Source organism: Equus quagga, chromosome 17 (genome assembly GCF_021613505.1).
Source record: "Equus quagga isolate Etosha38 chromosome 17, UCLA_HA_Equagga_1.0, whole genome shotgun sequence".
Lineage (NCBI taxonomy): Eukaryota > Metazoa > Chordata > Mammalia > Perissodactyla > Equidae > Equus > Equus quagga.
Genome location: NC_060283.1, coordinates 33,000,225 through 33,027,256, shown reverse-complemented (window position 1 = coordinate 33,027,256; position 27,032 = coordinate 33,000,225). Strand labels below are relative to the sequence as shown.

The following is a 27,032-nucleotide window of genomic DNA, read 5'->3' as shown; positions in this document are numbered from 1 at the left end:
GTGACCACGCTCCAGGGTGCACTGCCTCTTCCATACTGGGACCCCGACTCGCCCCTGCTGGGCCGGACGCCCATATCCAGGATGGTCAGGAGCCTTCGTGATCCCTCACACCCTCTCCTCAGGGAGGCCAGCCCCTCAGCCTGCCTCGGCCCCGGGGTTCTGGGGAGCTGCCCCGCACGCCGGGGGTCACACCCTGCCGGCGGTCAAATCGTGCCCGCAGCAGTGCTCCTGTGCAAAAGAGCTGGTTCCTTCCCAGCATGCTGTCCTCGACCTCACCAACCTTCCTACTAAACTGAACAGGGGGGGCCGGTCGTAAAACGGGTCCCGGCCGTCGCACAGCGCGTGCTCCGGAAAGACGTCGTCCTCCAGGTCCTCCTCCTCCTCCTCCTCCTCCTCCTCCTCCTCCCCCACGCTCTGCTCCTCGGCAGGCTCGGTGGCGTCGGAGTCGGGGCTCGAGAAGGTGGGGGAGGGGGTGAGAGCAGCCATGCGCTCGCTCATGCATGTGTTGAGAAGAGGGTAGCTGTTGCAGCCAGAGATGACTGAACTGAGGTTAGTACGACAAGACAGAGAGAAGTTAACACCAGCTACTGGCAGGGATGGACAAGGGCGGGGGCGGGGCGGGGGTTCTGTTTAAAACCAAAACCAAACACACAGGCCATCAAGAATGCTGCTTTAAAAGACAAGAGAACCAAAAATGCACCCCATCCCCAGGCTTGGAAAGAAAGTGCATGTGTGGTCAGTGGAAGGCTCCAGAAGATTCCGGAAGGCACTGGCTGGCATGATCCTGGCCAGGTGTGGCCGAGGTCAGGCGAGGACCACATGGGCTTGGCCGTGTTGAGGCCTCAGAACACCATGTCCCATGGGGTACAGGGGCTGGGTGCAGACCCCAGATGGGGACACCAAGGAAAGGAGGCATGGGACTCTGAGGTTCTTGGGTGACGTGGCCCTGCCTCCCCACTCGCATCCCCACAGCCATCAGGTGACCCGGAAAGGCTGCCCAAGCCTCACACATTCACACACGAGGACATGTGTGACCTAGTGGCCACAGCCCTGCAGCAGGCGTGGGTGGCAATGCCAAGACCCCCTCCCTGGTCCCCTGAAATAACAGGGCCTGCTGGTATGTGGAGAAAAGTGGCTGCAGGGACCCCAGCCCAGGAAGGACAAGTGTTGGGGGGGGGTCAGGACAGGAAAGGGCATCTCACTGGCTCCCTCCACAGGTCAAGGCCAGGGCCCAGGTGGGGGTCCCGGCCTGGGGGGGAGGCCCACTCCCTGTCCCCACTGCTTTCTCTCTCTCTCTCAGCCCAGGGAGGGAGGGAGGCGCCCACCTGCCCACCAGCCGGAACCAGGGGAAACGGTCGTAGAAGGGGTCTCCGCCGGTCACCACGTTGTCACAGTCCTCAATGACGCTGGAGGGCACCTCGGCCGCCCGGTCGTACATCTCCCGCATCAGGTCCAGGCGCTGCCTGCAGGGGCGCGGAGATCAGCGTGGGCCCAGGCAGAGCGGTGGGCGTTGCACACCTCCACCTGGGGACAGCGGGCTCGGCCCAGCGCTGGCCACAGCGTCCTGCTTAGGGTCACCCAAGGCTCAAGCTGGTTTGCTGACAGACCCTCCAGGCGCTTTGAAATCAGTCAACCATGAGCAAGGGGCTTCCAGCTAAACATGTGAGTTCTCCACTAATTCCTCCCCACTTGGCCAAGTGACGACAAAGTGATTTAAGGAGGCAGGACGGGCCAGGAACCAGCCTCAGGGCTCGCGGAAGCCAGAGAGGCGGGCGGAGAAGGGGAGAGAGAACCCCACCCAGAGCCAGTGGGGGGAAGCTCAGGATGGGGGAATTGTGTCAGAGCCCGAAAAGCTCAAGGAATGAAGGGCAAGTCGGTGATGGGATACAGAAAACAGGGATGGGATATGGAATACTTTTAAAATTATTATCCCCAAGAAAAGCAAGTTGTGGAAGAAAGGAAACGTAATCATTTTGCTCCAGGGCTCAGGGGCCACATGAGCCACATGAACAGCAGAGAACTCTCCTCCTAAAAGTCAAACTGTAGCCCCCCCAGAGGATGGGGAGGGGCAGTAAGTGTGAGTGTGTGTGTGTGCTTGCATGAATGCATATGCCAGTGCACGTGTCTACCTATGTACGTGTGAGTGAGCGTGAGTGTGTGAGTGTGTGAGGGCAGTGTGAGTCTGTGACTGTGTATTGATTACATTTTTTGTTCTCTCTATTTTATGACGTTTTGACATCTTTGGGGGCCTTGCTGGCTGGGGAGGGACCACGCCTCCCAGGGAGCGATTCCTAGAGACAGTAAACAATGGGCAGGTGGGCCCATCTTTCACATTCAGACCACCCCCCAGCCCCCCACCTGACCCACACCCAGCCAGTACTTCCCCCTAAGTGACCTCAGGGCCAGGTTCCAGGCAACTGGGGGCAGCCCCTGTGCCCCAAAGGCCATCAGGATTATTCGAACTAGCCAGGCCTAGGTGTCCACCCTGCCCCGCCCCGCCCAGGAAAACCTCAACAGAGGCCATGCCGAGGCCTTCCCTCAGCTCCTGCCTCCCTCTGATGGCCCCGTGCCTCCCCGTGGCCCCGTGTGCGTGTCTGCCTCTCATTTCTAGGGGAACTGTGAGCAACACTGAAATTTTCTTCAATGGCATTGGCCAGTCTGTGTTGTCGCTCGGTCACCTTGATAAGTTAAGTGCCGGGCACACATCAGAGTAATCGAGTGGGGACTGTGGAGGTAGAGCTGTAGGAAAGAGACTTCTCACAGGGACAGCTGCCACCCCTGGTTGCCCTGTCGCCCCAGCCTGGCCACCCCCACGCCCCCTTCCTCCAGGCTTGGCTACAGCTCTAAGGGGGAGGAGCTCCCTCCCTGCCTCACTGAGCTCCTCCAGCCCCAGCTCTGGCCCGGCTCTGGCCCCAGCTCCAGCTTCAGCTCCACGGGCTCTGGTGGCACCCTGCCTTCCCGGCCCGCATGCTCTGCTGGCCCTGCTGGTGCCATGGCCCCCCACCGTCCTCACCTGCCCCTTCCTCCATGAAAACACATTAAACATGTTAAACTTTACCCCTGCATTGGCAGAAGGAGAATACAGATTCTATAATAAGGCTGGATTTTAGTCACTTCTCTCTTCCGATTTTTGAAAGAAATGAGAGCAGGAGAAATAGCTGCATTGATACGTGCAGAGCATGAAACCTGGGCCACCTTCATTTCTGTGCCCTCGGCCCAGGGCCCATGGTGAAACCCCGTCCCTGCTGCCACCTCAGGTGCCCACTCCCCACCACACCTGAGTTTCTCCAGCGTCCAGTAGTGGGTGGCCCCGTTCTTTTGGTCCTGGACCTCCACGGCCACGATAGTGCGGGGGAAGGGGCGCGTCTCACGGTCTTTGGCGGCCTCCGGGGGCAGCAGGTCCGGTGGCAGTGGGGAGTAGAGTGTGTCCGTGAGGAGGACAAACTGGAACTGGACCTGTGACAGGCGGAAAAGTACCCCATCAGCCCCGTGCTGGGTGGGAGCAAGGCCCTGAGAAGGCTTCCTTCCCACCTCCCAGAGATCTCAGCTACACCCCATAACCGTTCACCAGAACCTTTGACCAGCGGCTGGAGAGGAAGTTAAATCTGCTCACCAGCCTGCCCGCTGAGCAGCGAGGACGCACGTCCACCTCGGTCAGTCCCAGGGCCTCCCTCGAATTGCCCATCCTTCTAGGGGCTCCGGCGACAGGCCTCCTCTGCCCACCCCAGGAGGCAGAGGAGCTGAGCACTGAATCCCAGCTGTCACTAGGACAGTGTGATGCCCTCCCTCCAAGGTGGGTGGCCAGTGGGCAGTGTGCACTGGGGTGGGAGCCCACCTTCTTCTTGAGCTCGACACTGATGGCATTGGCCTCCTTGAGGAAGATGGCGTTGCCCCACAGCAGGTCCCGCAGGGACGTGAACTGATACCACTTCCACTTCCGGAAGGCCCACATTGCCAGCTCACACTCCCTCTCCGTCCACTGGACTGTGGGGAGAGGTACACACCGTCATCCTGGAAATGCCACGACCCCCCCACTCTGGGCCTGGGCTGGGGGCTCTGTGCTTGGGTCCCCAATTTCACACTAACTGTCCTGGGCGCTCAGGAAGAAGGAAACTGGTGGAAAGATGTGGCACAGGGAGCCGCACGAAAAGGCTCCGGGAGCCACAAAGAGGCCATCAGTTCCCCAGGCCTGGGCGTCCTGAGATTTGGCTGAAGCTCAGCATGGGCTCATGGGGGCAGTACCAATGACAGCCACACGGCCATGGCCATGTGAGGGCAGCAGTGGGGGCCAGGACCCCAGGGAGAGGAGGCAGGAGGGCAGACTGTGGCTGACCCACACACCCTCTCCCAGCTCACATGCCCTCTGTCCACTAGGCCTGTGGGGGAAAGACGAGCAAGGACATCAGGAAGGGCCTGTCCACGTTCCCCGGCTCGGCCCTCCTCCCCATAACCCCTGCCGTCCAGCACCCCCACCCCGCAGGAAGGAGCCTTGTTGGGTGGATGAGTCCAGACAAGGGGAGGCCCAGGTCACATCAGCACAAAGGTGCTGACCAGCTGCGCAGAGGCCAAGCTGGACGTGAACCCTGTGTCCAACTCCACCCGCCTGCCCTGCCTGGAGCATAATGTCAGCCAGTCAGCTGGTGGGCTGCCCAAGCCAGTGCTCAGAAGGGGCTCCTGAGGTGAGGAGCAGAGTGAGCTTGTCTGGGGTGGGGGAGCACTAGCTTCCCACGGGCAGGACAGGGGTGAGCAGATGCAGGACGTCAGCATGTGAGCCCTTGCCAGCATCGTCCTCCCCATCGTCCAGGCCGCTCCCACCAGAACCCACATGTGTGAGCACACTCATATCCATGCATGTGTGTAGGTGCTTTCCTGCTGCAGCACAACCTCCCCCAAATCCTGCCTCCTCAGGTGCCTCCCGGGGACAAGGAGGCCTCTCCCTGAGGGATAGGCCAGGGACCCCAGTGCTGACCTGCTGACTTCCAGGGAGCGGCCTGGGGCTGCCTATTCTCTAGGACCCTTCCCCAGGCCGAGGGCCAGGCCCCGCCCACCTCCACACCTACGAGCACCCCTCACCTTCATCCTCCGGTTCCTCCTCCTCCTCGTTCACCTCTGGGTAGTACCGGGAGTCCATCTGCTTCTGCAGGGCCTCCAGCTTGCTCTCGTAGTCCTGGTGCAGAAGCGAGATTGTGGCTCCAGTGCAGACCAGGCCCCTCCGCAGCCCTCCCACTGGGGCCTCTCGTGCTGTGGGACCCAGGGTCTGCCTGGTGCCCCTGGACGCAACCCCAGCAGAGTGACCACTGGGGCCCCAGACCCCCGAGCGCCAGGTGGTGTCCTGGAAGCGGGGCAGCCTCACCAGCCTCTGCTGCTCTAGCAGGTAGGTGGCTTCCTCCCGCTCCCGGCGGTACTGGTCCTCCAGCTCCTGAAGCCTGCAAGAAGGGGTGCAGGTGAGCACCGCGGGTACAAGTGGGCGGGGACAAGCGGGTGGGGGGGGGTGTGGCAGGGGTGGTGCTGCAGGGAAGAGCACAGCGGGGATGGGCATGGCAGCCCACCCCCACCCCAGCCTCGAGCCTCACCTCTGCTCCATCTCCTGCTTCATGTCGATGCCCTGCTTCTCCAGCAGCTCGCGCTGGGCAAAGGCCCAGTCCACAGGCTCGGCGGGCGTCTCAGCGCAGGGCGTGCGCTCGCGCTCCTGCCTCGCCTGCTCAGGGTGGTTGAAGCGGAACACATGGCTCTTTCCCATGATGATGCGGTTTCCTGGTGGACAGAGGCAAGGCCGGTCTTGGGGAACCTGTGGCCTCGGGGTGGCCCCAAGGAGTGAGAGATGGGGCAGGAGAAGGGAGGGGCACAGGTTCTTCCTCCCCCTGGGGTCCCAGCGCTGCCCACCCCAGGGAGGGCCCCAGCCACCAGGAGCCACACACCCAGTTCTCAGCTCCGGGTCTCTTCTCTCGCCTGGCCAGCCACCTCAACCCTGGCCAGGACCTGGATGGGCCTCCTCACTGTCTCCCCAAATCCACCCCCACAGCCCCTCCCCATTCAGCAGCCAGCGATGTTTGCAAAACACAGTCCTAGGACTTCTCCAACATCCAATCCTTTTCATGGCCCTGCAGGTGCCACCCCTGGACCAGCGTGGCCTCCTGGCCCTGTGCCCTGGCCATGACCACTCCCTTACAGTGGCCTACACTCCCCTCAACACACAGCGGTGACACTCTCTCCCTCCCACAGGCATCTGGACCCTGGGGGCTCCATGTGCCCCAGGGCTGTGCTTGGGCACCTCCCTCCCCATCCACCTCCCCATTTGTTTGATGGAAGCAGGGCAGGGCGGGTCTGCGTGTACTCAAGGCCAGGGTTTACCCCATCTACAGGACACACGTGTCCTACCCGGGCAGCACCAGCTGTCTTTGGGCAGTCCCTCCTGGGGGGGCTCTCTTTGGACGGCGCAGTTCCCTTCCAACTTGGGACCCGCAGAGCCAGCTCAGCCCCTCCTCCCACACGAGGTCCCGCGTCTGAGTGTCAGCCCTCCCTGGCCTCCCGCGGTTGGTCACTTCCTCTGTCCTCCTTGCCCTTGGGCCCCAGTTGCAGCCAGCCCCAGACACCAGGAGGGTGACCCCAAGCCAAGGCCTCCCCTCCCAGCCTGGGCCCAGTCCTGAAACAACAGGGGAAAGGGGAAGGGCTCTGTGTGAGCGGCCCCTCCTGGGAGGCCCCACAGCCCTGGGAGCATGAAGGGGTCCACGTGTCGAGGGGATGGGACAGGGCCCTCCTTCCCTACCTCCCACTCGCCCCTGGCTCTGCCCCTGGCCCCACCTGACCGCAGGATGCTGGGCTCTGTGACTTTCTTGCCATTGACGTAGGTGTCTGCTCCTTCGCAGGGCTCCAGGGTCACCACGGCTACAGGACAGATGGGGGGGTCAGAGAGGACTGTGAGGAGTTGTCATCCTGGGTGGTCACCCAGGTGTGGCCCGCACCAGGCTTCTCTTCTCCCTGCAAAGCCTGGCTGCCCGCAACACCTGGTTTGGGCTTCAGAGAAGCTGGAGGGGGGCAGGGCGCACCCCACTCAGTGGATGAGGAAAGAGACCCCCACTCCGGAGGTGCATGTGTCCAAGTCAGAGAGCCAGGGAGGCTGTACTGGGCCGACCGTCGGGCCCTGTAAGGGTCTCAGGTGGGCATGGCTGGGAAACAGTGACCAGCGTGTCCCTGGGAGTCTGGAGCCCCTCTGGGCTTTGAGCCCTCCCACCCAGGGGAGGGTGGGCTTTGGGGACAGAGAATTCTGGGTGAGCCAATGTCCCCAACACGGCTTAAGGCCACTCTCCTGAGGTGTCCCAGTCACATAGTGGGCTTTGGCCACTGGTCTGAAGTCCAGAGGCTGGCCAGATGCCTGCCGGGAGCATGCTCTGAACTGGGGGCCATGGCACTGTGACATGGCACACCGACACAGCAGCTGCCTCCCCGAGGGGGCCACACCCAAGGCAGGTGATGGGGACAGAGGCTGGAGAAATGGACAGATGGCCACTCCACAGCCAACAGGAAAGTGTGATCTAAAAATAGCTCTCCACCCTAGATCTGGGCTCATTCCTCATGGCTCACGTCCCCCCGCCCATGAACACCCCTCAATCAGCCCCCAGCAAGGGGAGGGAGCCCCCTGTCCCCCAGCCCAGCCTTCAAAGCACCTTTCTAAAGGGGTAGTTCCCCGGGATGGACTGGGAAGCCGGGAGGGGTGACGGGCACCACCTGGGGTGGACCAGCAAGCCTCACTCAGGCCTGACAACCAGTAGCACTAGGGGTGGGGGCTGAAGGGTGACAATACCTTCGCTGCCCCCTCGAGAGTCACTCCGGAAGACACAGTGCTCATCCTTGATGAAGTGCCCGCTCAGGACGATGTCCTGCCGCCTCTCTGCGTCCTCCCGGCCCACTCTGTTTGGGTGGCAGAGGGGGGCACTGTCAGCACTGCTGGGCATGGTGCACCCATGACACCACCCACTGGCCTGCCCAGCCGGCCCCCTGCAGCCTCCAGGGACACCCACCCAGGCTCTTTCAGGAAACACCCAGGGTAGGGGCACAGGTGATGCTCCCAAACGCAGCCCAGCCTGGGAAAGCCACCAGCCCAGAGTGGCCCACGGCATCGCCTCCAGCAACAAGCCTGGGCAGTGGCGATGTTCCAGCAGAGGCCCGACCTAGGCAGCCCCTCTGTGGGGCAAGCCGCCCGCCCCGCCGGCCCCCACCTGGTGATCCCGTCCTTGATGTAGTAGAGGAGGCACTCGGACATAAGCGGGTCCTCGTTCAGGTTGACGAGATGCGGCGTCTGTGGAGACAGGAGGGTCAGCGAGCCTGAGGAGGAGCCTGGCACCGGCCACCCGCCTGCACTCTCTCCCCAGACACCAGACCACCACCAGCCCTGGCCTCACTGGTCTCACCCCAGCCTGGCAGAGAGGACAGGAGACATGAAGAAAAAGGCTCCTTGAAGAAGAGCCTTTGATGGGGACCCCAGAGCCCTGAGGGGGACAGCTGCTGGGCAGCAGGCTGGGTAGGGGCTCAACTTCGGCACTCAGGGGGGGCTGGGCTTCGGGAGGGGCTGGGAGCCCAGCTCTCAGCAGTTGGGGGCCTTGGGGGGGGGCACTTGGAGGCTGTGGTGGGCCCTTGGACATGCACAGTCCTGGGTAGTCAGCTCTGAGCCCATTCCTCCACCCTAAACCAGGGCTGCAGGACCCCATTTCAACCGGGCACCCAGGAGCTGAGGGCTCCAGTGGGATCCGCCAATCAACAAGGATTAGGATGGTGACCAGGCCAGGCTCAGGCCTGGGGGCTGGGGAGCAGAGAGGCGGTGAAAGAAGTCCTGCTGAGCCACCCAGCTTGGACCCCCCACCTCTCCTGTCCACAGTTCTACCAAAGGCGAACCCCTCCCACCAGCCACACCTGTCTAAGCACTGCCCTCAGCTCCCTGCCCCACCCGGTCCCCAGGGCAGCAGCTACCGGTTCCACCCACTGGGCCCCAGACACCTCCATCTTCACTTCCACCACTGCTCTCACCCTGGGGTCTCTCTGTGCCCCCGACACTTCCTGAGCTCGGGAACGCCACCCCACACCGTGTCCTGGGCAAGAGTCTTGCACCACGGTGGAGGCTGGGACAGCTTCCTCAGTTTCCCACCGGACAGATTGGGGCAAGCCACCCCCACCTCGAGCTATAAGCCCCACAATGCCCCACCAACACCCTGGTGCATGGTGCAAAGACCTGGTCAGCTTCTGGGGACAAACCATCCCTGGCCATCCCTTTCCCCGAGCAGGGAGAGTGTGAGCCAGGAAGGGCCTGTGCTCGCCCTGGCAGGCTTAGCTGTGGGGGACCCAGCTGGCCCACATACTTCTCCAGAGTCCCAGGAACACTGATGTTCTCAAGAGGAGGTGTCCCCGGTGGCCCCAAGGCCGTCCTCCCACTCCTAGGCAGTACCCAGCCCCGGGGCCACCAGCAAATCCCTCTGCCACCAATGAAGCCAAAAGACTCCAGGGTGCCAAGCGTCCCAAGGACGCCCACACCGAGAGCCCCACCCTCCAGGAAGGGGCAGGGTCTGACACAGCCCAGGAACCATCTACTCCAGATGCAAACCGAAGGCCTCCCCAGAAGGGATGTGAAGTAAGAGCCCGTCAGGGCCCCACCTGCTCCCCTCCTTGCCCAGGTCCTCCCAAGCACCCCTCCCTTCCACCTCGGGCCTGGAGTACATGGGGGCAGAAGAAGCCTGAGGCACCCAAGCCATCCCCAGGAGCGGCCACCCAGGCTGATGAGCCCTTCGCACCAGCACTCTGGGTTCCTCTTCCCCGTAAGTTTCCAATGGCACAACCCGGGGCTGGACGTGCTGCTGGCTTCAGGGACTTACAAACGCAGAAACTCTCTGCCCCAGACCAAGCAAGGGTGAGAAGCCGACCCCAGCGGGGTCACTCTGGGACAGGCAGGCCAGGGTTTCCTCAGCAAGAAGGCAGCAGGGGCAGGGCCTGCAGAGCCCTGTGCTGGGGTCACACAGACAGCTACCGCCTCCAGGGAGGCCTCCCAGCTTGGAGCTGGGCTCTTAAGGGCTCTAAGGGTCTGGCAAACTTTGGGGTGGGTCAGGGGTCTGGGTCCTAGCATTGCCAGAGACTTTTCCCCAAATGCTTGTGCTACACCCTATCTGAGCTACTGAATGGAGGGTGGTGTTCTGTTCTGTTTCAGGGCCCCCTGCTGACAGGGCCAGGTCTGGTGAGCGAGACTGGCCTGGGTGGGAGAGGAGGGGTTCCTGCTGGGATGGCAGACCCCACCTCAGCTAAGCTCCAAGAGCAGCTGGCTCCCAGCCCTGGGTCCAGCCAGGCCCTGCCTGTGCGGCATAAGCTCCAAGGCGGATCCAGGCTCCACAGGTTTCAGGATCCCCAGTCTCACCCCAACCTCGAGGGGCCCAGTCCACTCCTCGGGCAGCTAAGTGGCCTGTCTAGATGTCCCAAGGCCACAGGGACGTCCGGCCATGAGGAGGCGCGGCCGAATCTCCCACACAGGGAAGGTCCGGCCATGGGGGAGTAGAGCCCCCAATGCTTGGACCTGCCACCGTGCTCCCCTCCTCCCAGGAGGAACCCTCCAGCCTCCCGGAGGAGCTGACACCCCACAAAGGGCCGCGGGTTGCCCAACCCTGTCTGAGTCAGACCAGCTCCTACCTTCTTGGGAGAGAACACACCAAGGGTACCGCCATCCTCCCTCATGGCCACGCCCATCTCGGCCAAGAGCGCTTCCCTGGGGGGACAGAGAGGGGTCAGCTCAAGTCCCAAGGGGCTGCAGGACCTGCCTCACCCCCAGCTGACCGATCGGCCCACCAGGAGCTGGCGGGGCTCTGGCCGCAAGGCCCAAGGGCAGTGTTCCTGCAGGGCCCCCGCTTGTCAGTGAGTCAAGGCGTCCGTTTGAACGGACGGATCACCTGATCAGGGATCAGGTCAATGGGGCCATCAGTGACAAGAGGTGGGGGTCATTGGGTGACAGGGGACAGGTCTGTCTCCCTCTGTGACACAGCCGCCCCGGGTGCGGGAGCCCAGGGCTGGCACGCACGGCTCGGTGCTGGTCCTGCCCCCCCCCCCCCCCCCCCACCAACCCCCACCTCTCCATGCGGATGGCTTCCGTCCTCCGCAGCTTCTCTTCCCAGGTCTCGTTGAGCTCGGCTATGATCTTCTCCGTCTCCTGCGGAGCAAGAGAGAGCAGCATGAGGCGGGTACTGAGGCCTGGGTGCCAGGCAAGGGGAGGTGAGACCCCCATTCCCGGGTCCGTCCAGGCAGCGCTGTGTCTGAAAGATCAAGGACACGGGCTGAGGAGTGACATGTTCACAGGCCCCATGTCTTTCCTGTGGACACACCTGGAGAAAGAAGGACAAGACAAAAGGAACCTGGAGGGAGAGAAAGAGATCCAGGCAGACAACAGATGCTGGTTCTGAGGCACAGAGTCGGCTGGCCCGAGGCTGAGGCACAGACACTTCCAACATCGGTGCCTCCTTCCTAGCCCCACACCCCAAGGGGCCCACACCTCAGGTGGATCCCCCACATCCCAAGAGGGCCCCCCACACCCCATTGGGCCGCCCGCCCCAGGTAGGCGCTATGCTCCAGGCTCACCCCACACCCCACTCTCCATACCAGGCCCGGCCTGGCCTCCGAACTTTGTCCCCTCAGTCCCCTCAGTCTCCATGGTCTGGGCTCACCCCTCACCCCGCACAGCCCAGCACCCAATAGCCATTCACTGAAGGAACACGGAACCAAAAACCTGAAAGCAGCCGCCACGGCTGGGCCGGCTGGGTGAATATCCAGGAGCAGGTGTAAGCACAGACCACCCGGGAGGGAGCGCAGAGCCCCTAGGTCACCTGCCTGCCCCTCTCAGCAAGTGGGGCCCTGTGGCCCTGGGCAGACAGCGAGGACCACACGGAGGGGGCGCCGGGACTCACTCTGTGCCATCTGCCCGGCTCACCACGCCTCCGAGCCAGCCTCACCTTGTGCCGTTAACACAACCACTCCGCGAGGAGAGGTCTCGGCCCTGGGCGTCCAGGGCCCTAGACGGGGTGGCGCCCCCGGGAGGGCGAGGCCCTGACACCCACTTCTCTAAGCTCGCCCGTCTCCCGGGGCCTGGTGGCCTGTCCGGCCGTGCCCTCACCTTCAGCCTCTCAATGGCCTCCTCGCTGCCCGGGGCAAACAAGATGCGCTCGTGCAGGCTGGACACAGAGGCCGCGCGGCTGGACAGGGCCGAGAGCGAGGACGAGGGGCTCATGCCCACCAGGGCGTTGGTCACTGTGGAGAGATTGTCAGGGACTTGACTCAGCTCGGCCACGGCACGGTTACGGTTATTGTTCTCAAGGTCGGACACATCTACGGGAGGAAGGGAAGAGAGGGTGGCAGACAGACGGGAGGGAGAGAAAAGAGAAACCGAGTTGGGAAAAGGCAGGAGGTGGATGAAGAGAAGGCAGGAAACAGAAGCCAGGAACGAGTGAGGCGCAGCCCGGGGCCCGGCGCCTGACAAGCGCATGCGAGGCTGCCCGCCACCCCTGACGCCAGCCCGGCCACACCCCTGGCCCCACAGCCCCTCGGCACCCCCAGCCCCTCGGCACCACCTCGCCCCGCCCAGCCCTGGGCCGGGGACCCTCTGCCTTCCCTGCACCCCCACGCCGGACCTTGGAGACTCTGCACCTGAGCTGCGTGGGGCACCACCCAGACTCCCTGCCCTCCCTGTGCCTCCAGCCCCCCGTGTCTACTACCCTTTGCTGTCACCACCCAGCGGCCTCCCTGCACCCAGGGTGCCTGATGCTCCTCTTCATCCTCTCTGCCGTGGGCCACGCACACCTTGACCCCGCCATGCACCCCCGAGCTAACTGTCCAGCCCTGCTGAGCACCCTGGCTGAGAGGTGAACTGTTGGATCCCCTGACGGAGCCTCTGTTCTCCACCCCCAGGAGGCTGCTCTGGGCCTGAGGTCTCCTGGCATTAGGAAGCCCAGAGACACCCCATCACCCCACAGCTTAAGGCCCCCTAAGTCACTGGAGTTGGGGCTGTGACACCCCCTGGGGTGGGACATGCCCAGGCCCCTCCTGGCAGAAGCAGACACACAGCAGAGCAGCAGCAGACACAGGACAGCACGGGCACTGGGGAAACCGAGGGTGCCCTGCGGCCCCTGGGTAGGGAGGCACCGACCCGAGTCCCCCTGCCCTGGGGAGCCAGCCCCAAGGCCGGCAGGAGACACAGGCTGGGAGGATCTGGTAGCATTGAGACTCGTGGCATTTCAGGGGAAGGGGCTGTGGGGTGTGTGGGGTCAGCTGGAGAAATAAGAGAGGAAGCCAGAGCCAGGAGCCAGGGGACGCCCAGCCCTCTGAGGGCCCTCCAGCTCTCTGGTGCTGACATTTGGAGCTTCCCAGGCCTCAGGGCAGTCAGACAGCCTGACCTCAGCCACTTAGGCCTGAGAAGGCCTTGGCTGCACCCTGGCTCTCCATTGCCCCCCTTTCCCATATAGACATGGGGATGAACTAGGAACGCGGGCTCACAAGGTAGCGTGACCCCACATCTACCAGCAGGGTGCCTGGGAGCCAGAGGGCTGCTGTCCTCCAGCCACTGAAAGACGGGAGGCTGAGGAAGGGTCCCCGCCTGCCTGCCCTGGCCGCGCCCTCCCCGCCCGTGCTGCCCCGCCCCTGCTGGGCCGGGACGGAAGCGGGGATGCACAGAGAGCAGAGGGGATACACACATTTGGGTCCTCCGGGCACAGTGTTGGCTAAGGGGGGGAGGCGTGGGGGAGGGAGGAGACAGAAAAGGAAGAACAGGTTTGTCTCTGGAGGGTCCGGGGCACGCCCGTCACAGGCCAGGCACCAGGAAGGGTGGCCGTGGTCTTCAGCGGGGACACACGGACCCCTGAAACCCCAGCATCCAGGGCATGCCAACGTCCAGGGAGACCATCTCTGGCCTGCTGGGGCCAGCACCAAACCCAAACCATGTGGTCCGCCCAGGCCGGGGCCAGACCCCCAAGCTCCCACCCAGAGGCGGCTCCACTCAGGAACGTGGAGCAGGGACTGGGATGCTGGCCAGAGTGGCAGTGAGGGCAGCCTGGCCCACCCCAGCCCGGGGGGCGGTCCCAGGAGGGAGGCCACACTGGCCTGAGAGGCCCCTGGGGATCTGCAGCCCCGCTGCCCTGCCCAGGATAGGTGGGCACAGACACTCACTGTCGGTGATGTCCCCGAGACCCTGGGCGTACAGCAGGTCCCGCAGCCTGGTCACCTCGTCCTTCAGCTCGCGGATCAGTTTATTGTTGGGGTCCTCGTTGATGACGGCGTTACAGCGGATCTGCTTGGCCCGGTCGGCATACCTGGGCAGCAAAGGGAACTGTGGTCTGGGTGCCCTGAGCCCTGCCCGGGGCCCAGGACGCCCACCCGCCCTGCAGCCAGAGGGACCTATGGGACACACTTGTGCCCCTTTGTTAATTAAAGACCCCCATGGCTCCCATGACCAACAGGTGGGTGCCAACTGCTCAGCCCATGAGCACAGCTCTACTGGTCTGGTGTCACGGGGACCCTGGGCCATTCGCAGCCCCAAACTGCACCCCAAAGTGTGGTGGGAACGGAACAGGGCCCATGAAGACTCAGGTGCCCCTGAGAGTCACTCGGAACCTCAGGGAGTCACAGGAGAGACGGCCCCCTCCCAAGAGGCACCCGTCTCTCGCTGGTGTTCCTGACTCAGGCAGGGAAGGACCCAGCCCCACCCTGAGCCAGGTGGAGGAACGGGGCCCACCTCCCTCAAGAACACACCTCAGCGTGCTCAGGGTCTCGTCGTAGTTGATGTCTGCGGGGCTCAGGGCCGCCACCATCGCTGTCCTCGAGTTCCCGCCTGTGGGAAGAAGACCAGGTCATGCTCAGTGGAGGGTTAGCCCCACTGCTGTGTCCTCTCCCTCTCCGTCTCCTCCTACATTCACAGCCGGGCCCAGAGAGGTAAACTGAGTCACAGGGCCAACTGGGTGAACACAGATAGCAGGGGGTCTGGCCTTCATCACTCACCAGGCGCCTCAGTTACTGCTCTTGTATATGGTAGAGTGTTTTTTTCACTTTTAGGGTCATTTTACAACCAGGGCTCCCCGTCTCCACAATGAAGAGGGAAGTTGTGGAGGGTTTTATGGCATTTATTGCAAGATAAGGACTGTTTATGTTCAATAATTTTTTCACTTTTATCATTCTCATTTGGAATATTTTCTCCATATTTAACAGCAGATTCCTGGCCCTGGGCAGCGTGGATCCTGGCATCAGGTAACGTACTGCGTGAGGAACGGATTGTTCAACTTCTGTTCCAATGCCAATCGATCATTCTCGAGCTCCTAAGGGAATGAATCCCAGGCAATGGGTCCTGTTGGGGTCAGCGGCCTCGGCAGCCCTTGGGCCTGCTGCCTGTCTGTGCTTGGGGTTTGGACAGACGGCCTCTCCTGCTTGACCTCAGGGAACCTTGCCCCCACAAGGACTGTGACATGATGACATGAAGGGCTCGGGGTGCAATGCCATGCTTGCCCCAAGAAGGCCTGCAGAGGGCTCCCCTTGTCCCCACCCTGGGGCTGGACCTGGGTGTGGCCCTGTGGGAGGGCTTCCTTCCCAGCCCTGTGACACTCCTGTCCTCTCTCAATGAGGACAGCCTGCCCCTGGGAACGCCCATCTGTCCTTTCCTCCCCCGGGGAGGCCTGACATGGTACCCTTCGCTGGCCCAAGCTGGGGATCAGTCAGCTGGTTCTGGGGTGCAGGGTGAGCCAGCCGAGGCTCCCATACCTCAACCATGCAGCCAAGAAAGGCTGGAGATCCCCAGTTGTCTGTGTTCACAGGGTCAGCCCGAGACTCAGTTTACCTCCCTGGGTGTCAGCCTCTTCAGCTGTAAGTGTAGTCGGGGAGGACCCCTGAGGTCATTTTTGGGTGGGAGCATATCAGTCTCCATCTCCCCATCTGTCTCTCACTGGTTCAGAACACAGGCAGATAGGAGGAGGGGCGATTTATGACAGCCCCCCAAAACCTAGCAAGCAAGCAGGGCTCCCCAGGTCTCTGACAGATGGGAAAACTGAGGCCCAGAGAGGGGTGGGTACTTGGTCTGGGTGTCACAGACCCGAACCAGGAGCACCGACACGGGTGGGTGCGAGTTCTGCGGCCCCGAGGGCCATCCTGGTTCCCCACTTGCTTCATTACCTATTGCTGGCCACTGGCCCAGGCCCTCTGAAGGACGTCTCGGGTTCGCCTCCCAGCCCAGAAAGGGGGAGTGGCCTCCTGGTGGTCAAGTGCCCCTTTCTAGGTGGGAAGACAGGTCGGTGGCCCAGGGTGGAAGTTAGATCCCCAGGAACAGGCCAACCCATGAGTCCTCACCCAGGTTTTCCCGGAGGAGCCAGGTCAGCACGGAATCCCTGTATGGAATGAAATCTGTCTTCTTCTTTTTCTTGTTCTGTGGGGGAGGAACATTCAAGGTCAACCCTGAGCCCACTGGAGAATAAGGAAGGTGGAGGGATGAGCACAGGGTCTCCTGGATGGGTCCCCAAAGCCAAAGGCTGCACAGGGAGCAGTGTGTCCTCCCTCTACTCTGTCAGAGGACCCATCTGAGCCTGTCGCCCCTCTTCCAACACCATCAGCTCTGCTCACTGAAATGAAAAGCTCTGCCACTCGCTGTGGCATCCAGGCCTCCACCGGCCCCCGGCCAGCTTACCACTCCCTTCCCCAGAAAATTCACCTTCCTTCTCCCCCGTCAAACTTCCTATCAATCCAGCTCACAGACCCCTCCTTTAATAACCTATTCTCCCCGCCCCTCCCCTCAGAATGAAGCATCCTCCACTCTGGCTACTCCTGCGACTCTTTACTCCTCTATTAACGCAAATCGTGGCCATTCAAAATCTGGACTCCAGCCCACGTAATGGCTGCTGGGAATCACTTCTTGTGGACCCCCCATGACTGACGATTCCACCAATCGTGGATATTCAGTTCCTTTCCAATGTCTACCTGTTCATGTATATATTTGCTTAAGTATTTGTTGAGCACCTGCAGTAGCCATGGCCCGTGCCCCCCAGAGTCCCCACCCAGGTGCCACCACAATGGCTGTGCCATTTCTCTGAGCACAAACACATTCGTCACTGTCCTTTAGGATGGTTGCCAGAGGAGCTCCACTAGCTCACAGAGACATCAATCGTGTGCACTCCTGACACACGCGGTCAAAGCGGGTTTCAGAAATGCCGTGCTGGCTCCTCTGTGAGCAGAGTTTGGGTGTCCATCCCCCAACAGCCCATCAGTACCGAGGGCTTTCTTTTTTTCCCTTTGGAAGCTTGGTAGGTGAAAAACTCTATTTTTACTTTGTTTTTTGATTATTTAATTCCTGAGGCTGAATTCTCTGCCACATTTGCCATATTCCTTGTTTCTACAGTAAATGCCCTATAATCACTCAGTCACTTCAGCAAGGAGTCCAAGTGTCACCTTTGATTCCGCTGCTCCCTCACCGCCGCTCATTCCATCCACCACAGCCCCTGTTGAGTCAGGCTCCAGCATCTCCCAGAGCCACCCACCGCTCTCCCTCTCCTCTGCCTTCCCCGCCTCCATCATATCACACCTGGATCTTTGTAACACTGACCTGTCATTCTCCTGACCGTCACACCAGGCCATCCCACTCCCAATCTATTCTTTAACAGCAGCCCGAGGCACATGTTCTAGACTAAATTAGACTTTGTGGGCCCTGCTGGAAACCCATCCACTGCTCCCCATTAAACCACAATCAACTAGTTTCTGACAATGGGCTAAGGATCTCAGATCAGGCCCCTGCCCGTCTCTGGCCTCACCCTCCATATGCCGCCTCGCTCCCTGCTCCAGGCACTGTTCCTCAACCGGTTCCTCGACAACTTTCTCACCCAGTTCCTAAAAAAGTTTCTCTCACACAGGCCATCACACAGTTCTTCACACACTACCTCACAGCCCCTTACTCACTCCCTCACTCAGTTGAACATGTGGTTCTCCACACAGTACCCAGTACCCACCGCTCGCTCCTCAAAGTTCCACAGTTACTCCCAGTTCCCTCACTAGTTCCTTTCAGTTGCTCACAGTTCATCATACAATTCCTCAGTTTCTCACATAGCTTCTCACACTTCCTCACACAGTTCTTCACATTTTCCCAACAGTCCTCACATAGTTCTTTACACACAGTACTCCCAAACAGTTCCTTAGTAGTTCCTCAATCCCTCACACAGTTCCTCAATTTGTCACACAATTCATCACAAAGTTCCACACACAATCCCCACAAGGTTCCTTACACAGTTCCTCTCTCATTGTTCTTTATATAGTTCTTTACATCGTTCCATCCAGATTCTCACACACAGCTCTATATAGCTCCTTACACAGTTCCTCACAACTCCTCACAGTCCCTGATATAGTCCCTCACATTCCTCATGCATCTCCCCAAAGTTTCTCACAATTCCCCCAGTTCCCAACACAGTTCTCCACACAATCCCTCACACAACTCTCCTGAGTTTCTCGGAGTTCCCCATACAGTCCCTCACAGCTTCCTCACACTGTTCCTAACACAGTTCCACACACATACTTCCCATGCAATTCCAGCGCAATTCCTCACACTTCCACACACAGTTCCACACATTTCCCCACACCATTCCACACAGTTCCTCACAGTTCCTAAAAACTTCCTCAGTTCCTTCACAATCCCCACACAGCTCCCCCACAGCATTGCACATACTTCTCACAGTTCCACAGTTAGTCACAATTCACACTGTTCCACACACAATTCCCAACAGTTCCTCACAGTTTCTCATCTAGGTCCTCAAAGCTCCTCACACAGATCTCTACACAATTCCTCACAATTCTTCACACAATTCCACACAGGGTTCCCACACAATTCTACACAAAGTTCCACACAGTTTCTCAAACAATTCCTCTGACAATTTCTTACACAGTTCTGCACATAGTTCCTCTCCGTTCCTCACATAATCCTTCCCACCATGCTTAACACGATTCCACACATACTTCCCACACAGTTCTTCACACAGTCCCTTACACACTTCCTCAGTTTCCTCACACAGTTTCTCACTTAGTTCCCCCACACCATTCCACACAATTCCTTATACAATCCACACAGAGTTCCTCACAATTCTTCATACAGTTCCATACTTATTTCCTTATACTTTCTCATAATTCCTCACAATTCTCCACACAATTCCTCAAAGTCCCCTCACGCAGTTTTTTGTCTCAGATCTTCTCACAGTTCCTCACACAGCTCCCCACAAAGTTCCCCACAGAGTTCCTCATAGTTCACCACACAGTTTCTCACACTGTTCCCCACCATTTCACACGCTTCCTCTCACACTTCTATGGAGTCCACACAGTTCTTCACAATTCTTCACACAGTTCCCTCACAGTGCCTCACAATTCCTCACAGTTTCTCACACAACTCCACATACCCTTCCCACACAGTTCCTTACATAGTTCCTCACACAGTCCTTCACGCAGTTCCTCTCAGGTCCTTACGCAGTTCCTCAGACTCCTCACACATTTCCACAAATAGTTCAACACACAGTTCCACAGTTCCTTCACACAATTCTCATAGTCCCCCATAATTCCTCTCACAGTTCCACACAACCTCTCACACAGTGCACACACAGTTCCTCAGAATTCTTCCCATAGTTCGCCACATAGTTCTGCAGACAGTTCCCTCATACTGTTCACACCCAGGTCCTCTACAGGTCCACACAGAGTTCCTCTCATTTTCCCTCATAGTTCTGGACACACACAGTTCCTCCCAGTTCCTCACATAGTTTGTCACAGTTCCTCTCATAGTTCCTTCTCCACAGGTTCCTCACACAGTTCCACACAGTTCTCTCACACTTCACACAATTCCTCACACAGTTCCTCTCATAATTCACCACAGTTTCTCCCACAGTCCCACACACCAGTTTCTCACAGCTGCCCAGTTCCTCACAAAATCCACACACAGTTCTTCACAAGTTCCACACGTATTTCCCATACCTTTCCTCACACAGTTCCTCAGAATTCACACCCATCTCCCTATATCATCTCACACACTTCCTCTAATATTTCCACAGTACCTCACAGTTCACACAGTTCCTAACAAGTATGCAGACAGTTCCACAGAGTTCCCTCACAGTTCCCCACACAGCACCTGACACTTCCCCACACAGTTCCTGACACTTCCCCACACAGTTCCACATACACTTCCTACATAGTTCCTCACACAGTTTCTCACATAGTTCCTCTCAAAGGTCCTTACACAGTCCTTCACACAGTTCCTCATATTTCCCCACACAGTTCCCCCTACACACTTCCTACATAGTTCTTCACACAGTTTCTTACATAGTTCCTCTCAAAGGTCCTTACACAGTTCTTCACACAGTTCCTCACACTTCTCCACACAATTCCTCACAATTCTTCACACAGTTCCTGCCCAGTTCCTCACACAGTCCACACAGTTCTCTCAGTGTCTCACATAATATTGCACACTTCCTCATATATTTCCTCACACACATTCCCCACACAGTTCCTCAGAGTTTCCTCAAAGCTCCCAACATGGTTTCTCACACCATTCTCCATACAGTTCCTCACAGATCTCTCACAGAATTTCCACTGTTCCACACACTGTATCACACACTTCCTCTAAAAGTTCCTCACACAGTCCACAGACAGTTTCTCACAATTCTTCACAAATTACCACACATAGTTCCCACAGAGTTCCCAACACAGTATGTCAAACTTTCAACAGAGTTGAAAGTATGGAAGTTGGAAGTTGGAACTTCCAACACAGTTCCTCACACAGTTTCTCACAGCTCCCCATAGAGTTCTTCACAGTTCCTACACCATTTCACATACTTTCTCTCACATTTCCACATAGTTCCTCAGTTTCCTCACACAGTCATCCATTTAGTTCCCCCACACCATTCTACACAGTTGCTCACACAGTCCGCACATTTACTCATAATTCTTCATACAGTTTCACACACATTTTCTCAGTCACTCACAATTCCTCACACAGTTCCACACACAGTTCCTCACAATTCTTCACAGTCCATGATACAGTCCATTACACAGTTCCTCATGCATTTTCCCCAACAGTTTCTTACAGTTCCTCAAATAGTTCCCTACACAGTTCCTCACAATTCCTCACAAAGTTCCACCTAATCTCACAGTTTCACTCATTCTCACACTTCCTCACATAGTTCCTTACACACTCCTACACAAAATATTTCACAGTTGCCCACACAGTTCCTTACAATTCCTGTATGAAATTCCTACACTTTCCCCACACCATTTCACAAACTTCCTCTCACAGCTCCTCACAGTTCTCACAGTTCCCTACACAATACCTCACAATTCCTCATAGCTCTTCACAGTGCCACACACACTTCCCATACAGTTCCTCACAAATATTCACACAATTCCTACACAGTTAGTTCCTCTCAGATCCTCACCAAGTTCCTCTCATATTTTCTTACAATTCCTAACACAGTTCCTCACATAACTCCCCACACAGTTCCACCGTTTCTTCCCACAGTTCATCACATAAACTAACCTTTTCCCACCTCAGATCTCACACTGGGCTTTCCAACCACATGGCACAGGTGCTCACCCTCCTGCCGGGCCGACTCCTCCCCACCCCTCAGGTCTCAGTCTTAAAGCCACCTCTCATATAACTCTTCCCTGGCCATACTGACTAGAGGCTATCTTGCTTGTGGGTCACTCTCACAGCCCATTTTTCTCCTTTACAAGTTTCATCCCAAATTTTAATTATATTTTTATTTTTCTGTTTCCATGTCTCTTGTCTACCTCCCCCACTGCACTGGGGCCCCAGAAGGCCTGCGTTGTTCTCCCAGCACAGGGCCTAGCCCAGAGTTGGGCTCAAAGTGTGTGTTGGTTAAGCGCCCAAACGAAGGAGTGAATTTTATCGCAGAGACCTTTACGGGCCGAGCTGGAGCTGAGTGCACGCTGCTTGCAGCCCCCACCCTTGCCGGGCTTGAAGGCTCCGGCCCCTAGAATGGAGAAAGCAGCTTACCTTGTTGGGCCCAGAATCCTGAAAAGGAAAAGACAGAAAGAGCCTGAGGACCTGGAGTGAGGCTGGGGCCCCAAGTTGTGTAGGGAAGGGACAGGCTGGCTCCAGAAGGCAAAGGAGCAGGAGAGCCCTGAACCCGGGTCAAGCGTCCATCACTCACCGCCTTGCCATGGCCAGCCACACTAAGCTGGTCCAGATACTCAGGCCAAACGAGAGTGTGGCCTCTCGGGCGCTGTCATCCAGCAGCTGTTCCCCGACCCCCAGCAATTTCAGAGAAGGGTATAGTTTCCTGAGATTCATCCTTCCCCAGCCGAAGGGTGTCTTGGTGAGTGGGCAATACTGCCTGTCCCACGGGGCCCATCAAGCCCAGCCCCTCACCTCTGAGGGCCATGGGCTCCCTCCTGGAGGATGGCCTGGATTGGACTAACTGAGGTCAAAGCTGACCATAGCCCTGTCCTTCCAGAAGAACACCAACCAGTACACTCACCATAGCCCACATGGTGACCCTCCTAAGGGCCCTGTGAGGAAGGTGGCACATCCTCATTTTACAGGTGGGAAAACTGAGGCTCCAAGGAGTAACAGGGATCACTACTCCATCTCTAGCCTAGTGACACCCTCCCTCACCCACATCTCTGGGCTTTTCCTTGAACCCCAGGCATCCCACCAGAGACAGGGCCCAGTGCAGGTATGACAGGCTCCCAGCATCCCCCACGGAGGGCAGGATGAGGAGGTACCTCCACGGTCTATCCCATCCATCTAGTTCTAGAAACCCGAAGCCAGCTCACCATTTCGGCCAGAGCAGAGATGACCTTCCCCAGCGTGGTCAAGGACTTGTTGATGTTGGCTCCCTCCTGGGTGCAGAGAAGATGGTCAGTCAGGACATCAGGAAGGCTCAGGAGCCTCTTGCCTCAGCGTGACCCCTGGGGCCTGCCCCACGTGGCATGGGGGCAAGGCTGGCTAGCCCTAACTGCTGACCCTGGGGCTGCACAGGCCCGGGAGGCTCTGGCAGGAAGCCGGTCAGAGGCACCCCATGGCCAGGCGGGGAAGGCAGTGTGTCCAGCATCTCTCCTTGGTCCCTCAGATCCTAGTAACATCTCACATGGCCCTGCCTGGTACAAATTCCAGAACTCCTTCCTATCTATCAGACAATGGCGGGGACCAAAGGGGGCTCAGGAAAATAAAAATGCTCCCTCCTCACACCCGACTGTCCCCTCAGGACGCTGGCCAGACAGCTCACAGCCCCTCCCACTGTTGCCTCGAAGCCTGTGTTCTTCTGGTGGGAAAGCACAGATACCTGTGGATGAGATGCTGTGAGGGCCCGTGGAGAGCCCCGCTTTCCTGCCAGGGCCTCTGTCCTTGTCAACCCCAAGCTGGTGTGCCTGGCGCAGCCCCCTGGCTGCTGGCCTCCTCCCAGTTCCTTGCCCCTGCCTCCTGCCACCTGCCACCCTGCCCGGCCCGCCCTGGAGCAAGCAGGCTTGGAGACAGGCCCCCGGTGATGGGTCAAGGTGCAGAGGGGCCCTGCTTCCACAGGCATGGCGCTGTGGCCCCTACCTTGAGGCGCGTGCCCTTGGCCCCTGTGGAGTCGGCCCGCTCGCTCCCGGCTAGGTCCACCAGGCTGATTTTGCTCACCTGAAATGGCAAATGTGCCAGATGCAGGAGAGGCCACGAGGCCGCTCTGAGGCGCCTATCTCCCCTGGGCACAGCCTGAAGGGCCCCGAGGAGCATGGCCAGCCCTCCCCACTGGGGCCCAGAGGTCTCTCCCCATCAGAGCTTCCCTCTGGTCACACTCTGCCTGAGGTGTGAAGCCACCTCCCCAAGAGGCTGCATATGACATGCTCCTCGAGCGCCTGGCGCTGCAGCTATGCTGTTGTCTGTGTGCTGGGCACTCTTCACGTGCTCACATGTGACTCCTCACGGCACCCTCGAGCTGTGTCCTGTCACTGTCACCCATTTCCTCAGATGGGTCTCATCATCTGTGGTGGGATTTGAACCTGGCTCTGAAGAGCACCTCAGCCTCGTGAGGGCACAACTGTGCCTAGAGCTGCCCTGGGCACTGGGCAGGGGGTCCCCCACTGACAGTGCCATCACCTGGGGTGGGTAGCCACGTGCATCCCATGGAGGCCCAGCCCCTGCTGAGCCACAGCTGTTGTGGGCAGGACTCACCAGATGTTAACAAGCATGCACACCAGTGGGAGCTCTCGGTGCCCCAAGCCCACGGGTGGGAACAGCAGGGGGCCCGCAACTAGGCTGACCCAGTCCAGCTCTGCCCTCGCTGCCCTCTCAGGCCCCACTGGCCAACCTGAGTCTCTGGGGACGATGGCGCCAGGCTGAGGTGACAGGCACCATCAGGGACTGAGCGGTCCTAACTTCCCCTGGCCCCTCTGCAGACCTCAGGGTGCTGCTGAGAGATCCCTGCCCACCAGGAGGTGGCTGAGGTGCCCCCAGGAAGACGCCTGGATGGCAGGGTGGGGAGAGAACACAGTCAGAGAGAACCTGACAGTGAGGGTCATAGCTGCAGATGGACCAGAGGAGGCTCGGCCCCCGCCCTGCTGCCCCTCAGGGGGCCCACAGATTGTATGTCTGGATAAAGGCCCGGAGACGACGCCCCCGCCCGGGTCCACTGGGAATGCCAGGGCGCGTGGGAAAGGCATCTGGGGCCAGGGCCAGGGCGGGTGATGCCCGCTCAGCAAAGGCTAACCTTTGTGATCACAGATGCCGGCGCCCACCCAGAGGCCTTGGTCCCAGCCTGGGGCCCCGCTCTCCCGTCAGCCTGCACCAGGGCCCCCTGTCACCTTTGTGATGGGCACTCAGTCTGCAGCCCCCAGCCTTTGCCACCGCTCTCCAAGGCCACTCAGGCATCCTTGGCCTATGAGGCTGTGCTGGGGGCATCCCTCCACAGCCCCACGGTCTCCACCAAAACCATCAGGCAGAAGGCAGATGGAGACAGACCCGGGGTCCACGGCCCCTTGACTCTGAGTCCCTTCCACATCCAGGTGGCACCAAATGCAGAGACGAGGTGACCTCTCAGGCCTGGCCCACTCTGAGTGGCCAGTGTTTGGCTTGACTTCCTCATCCTGCCTGACCCTATGGGCCTGACCCCTCCCCCCGCCAAGGCCGTGCTCACTTTCTCTGTGGTGATGTTGGTCTCCGCATCATGGCGCTTCTGGGTGAAGATGATGTTGAAGACGGCATGGGAGCGGCTGCTGGTCTCGTTCATGTTCGTAGCTGCCACGGTCCTAGGGGAACAGAAGCCACAGGCAGTTACCCGTCATCCTGAGGGTTGCTGGTGGTGCCAGCCACTTGGACCAGGTCAAGGGGCGCCGGGTCCCCCAGGCTCCCGGGCTGTGCTTCCTGGCCTGATGAGGACCTTGCCTCTTGTCAGAGCACAAGCAGGGCCCACACCCACGATCCACCGTGTCCCTCGTGTCACCTTCAGCCCCCAGCCCAAGCCTGGCATGAGGGGTGCTGTGACTGGGGTGTTTCCAGGCTCCCAGGCCCTCACGAGAGCCCAGGGATCTCTCACTCCACTCCCCGGATGGGAGCCCATGCAAGGCCATGATGCGGGAAGGCCCCCCCCGAAGAGCGGAAAGGGGGTGCCACCATCCATCCCACACCCAGCCCACACCAGCGGCTCTGGGGAGGGCTGCAGTATGGCCTTGGGGAAGAAGGCGCAGGGCCAACTGAAAGGAGGCCTAGGGTTTGTCCTGATGCCACCAATGCACGGGAGCCTCAGGGCAGTCTCCCCAGGCTCAGCTGCCGTCTGACGACCCACGGCTCCCTCCACAGCGGGGCCTCATCAGAAGAGCGCCCCCTGGGACCACAACTGAGGTGTGGGGTGGTGGTGACTGACAGAGAACCCTCAGTCTCCCAGGAGTCCTTGGGTGGCAGAGAGGAAACTGTTTCCATGACAACCAGAGCAGACCCTCCCGGGCAGGGTGGCCCAGGGCAGCACAGCCAGGGAGATGGCCACAGTGCCTTGTGGCTGACCCATCCCCACATGCTCTCCACCCTGTGCCCTGGAGAGGGCCGTCTGCCCTCAGAGCATGTGGGGCCAGTCTTTCTGACCAGCGGGCCGGCAGGCACAGAGACTGGGCTCATCCCACGCAGCCACCACAGACAGCACTGGCACCCCCCACCCTGGGCACACAGCCTGACCCCCAGGAGAAGCCCCGTGTAGGGGACAGCATCCTCCTCTACGGGGGGAGCTGAGGCCTGTGGCAGGCTGCATGTGCCCTGAATGGCCTCAGGCCCACAAGGCCCACACCTCCACGGGGCCGCTGGACAGACCCCATGGGGAGACCGGCAGGTGCCCGAGGCACCGGGCCTTCCTCAGAGACACTCGCAACTGCAGGTTCGGGCGGGGAAGGAGAGCAGGGAGGGCGAGCCAGTCACCCCGCACACACCTGGCCTTGTTCCCTGAGTCCATGAGGTCCTGGATGTCATTGTAGGAGGTGACAGCCAGCTTGGAGAGGTCTTCCACATAGGGTCCTAGTAGGGGGTGCTCCCTCACACGCAGGTTGCCCTTGTTCTTGGGGTTCAGGAGGTCACGGACGCGCTCACAGTAAATCTCCATGTAGCTGACCTGCAGGGCAGAGACACTATCAGGGACCCCCAAGGTGAGGTGCAGGGGGTGCAGCGGCTGTCACCAGGGACCCCTGAGGTGGGGATGTGGGGACTATCATCAGCGACCCCCAAGATGGGGGATGTGAGAGCTGTCATCAAGGACCCCCAAGGTAGGGGATGCAGGGGCTGTCATCAGGCTCCCCCAAGGTGGGGAGGTACAGGGGCTGTCATCAGGGACCCCTGAGGTGGGATGCAGGGGTTTGTAGGAGCTGTCATCAGGGCCCCCCGAGGTGGGAGTGCAGGGGGTTGTAGGAGCTGTCATCAGGGACCCCTGAGGTGGGGTGCAGGAGGTTGTAGGGGCTGTCATCAGGGACCCCTGAGGTGGGGTGCAGGGGTTTGTAGGAGCTGTCATCAGGGACCCCTGAGGTGGGGTGCAGGAGGTTGTAGGGGC

General features: G+C 59.7%; 1 protein-coding gene across 8 annotated transcripts in view; it reads right to left on the bottom strand.

The window, feature by feature from the left end:
- KIF1A (kinesin family member 1A) overlaps positions 1–27,032 on the bottom strand; it is a 100,536-nt gene that overhangs the window by 40,446 nt on the left and 33,058 nt on the right. For 2 of the 8 annotated variants that reach the window (XM_046644733.1, XM_046644734.1), the window contains exons 6-27: positions 26,422–26,600; positions 25,143–25,254; positions 23,570–23,647; positions 22,804–22,869; positions 22,022–22,039; positions 16,342–16,417; positions 14,761–14,839; positions 14,179–14,321; positions 13,707–13,733; positions 12,134–12,267; positions 11,097–11,176; positions 10,663–10,738; positions 8,217–8,296; positions 7,802–7,908; positions 6,802–6,885; positions 5,574–5,754; positions 5,354–5,426; positions 5,074–5,167; positions 3,836–3,984; positions 3,278–3,456; positions 1,326–1,463; positions 281–544 (exon numbers count right to left, since the gene is read on the bottom strand). In XM_046644733.1, the coding sequence (XP_046500689.1) occupies positions 281–544; positions 1,326–1,463; positions 3,278–3,456; positions 3,836–3,984; positions 5,074–5,167; positions 5,354–5,426; positions 5,574–5,754; positions 6,802–6,885; positions 7,802–7,908; positions 8,217–8,296; positions 10,663–10,738; positions 11,097–11,176; positions 12,134–12,267; positions 13,707–13,733; positions 14,179–14,321; positions 14,761–14,839; positions 16,342–16,417; positions 22,022–22,039; positions 22,804–22,869; positions 23,570–23,647; positions 25,143–25,254; positions 26,422–26,600 (2,417 nt within the window). The remainder of the gene's footprint in view (positions 1–280; positions 545–1,325; positions 1,464–3,277; positions 3,457–3,835; positions 3,985–5,073; positions 5,168–5,353; positions 5,427–5,573; positions 5,755–6,801; positions 6,886–7,801; positions 7,909–8,216; positions 8,297–10,662; positions 10,739–11,096; positions 11,177–12,133; positions 12,268–13,706; positions 13,734–14,178; positions 14,322–14,760; positions 14,840–16,341; positions 16,418–22,021; positions 22,040–22,803; positions 22,870–23,569; positions 23,648–25,142; positions 25,255–26,421; positions 26,601–27,032) is intronic. The other 6 variants (XM_046644737.1, XM_046644739.1, XM_046644735.1 and 3 more) reach the window with 3 other exon arrangements.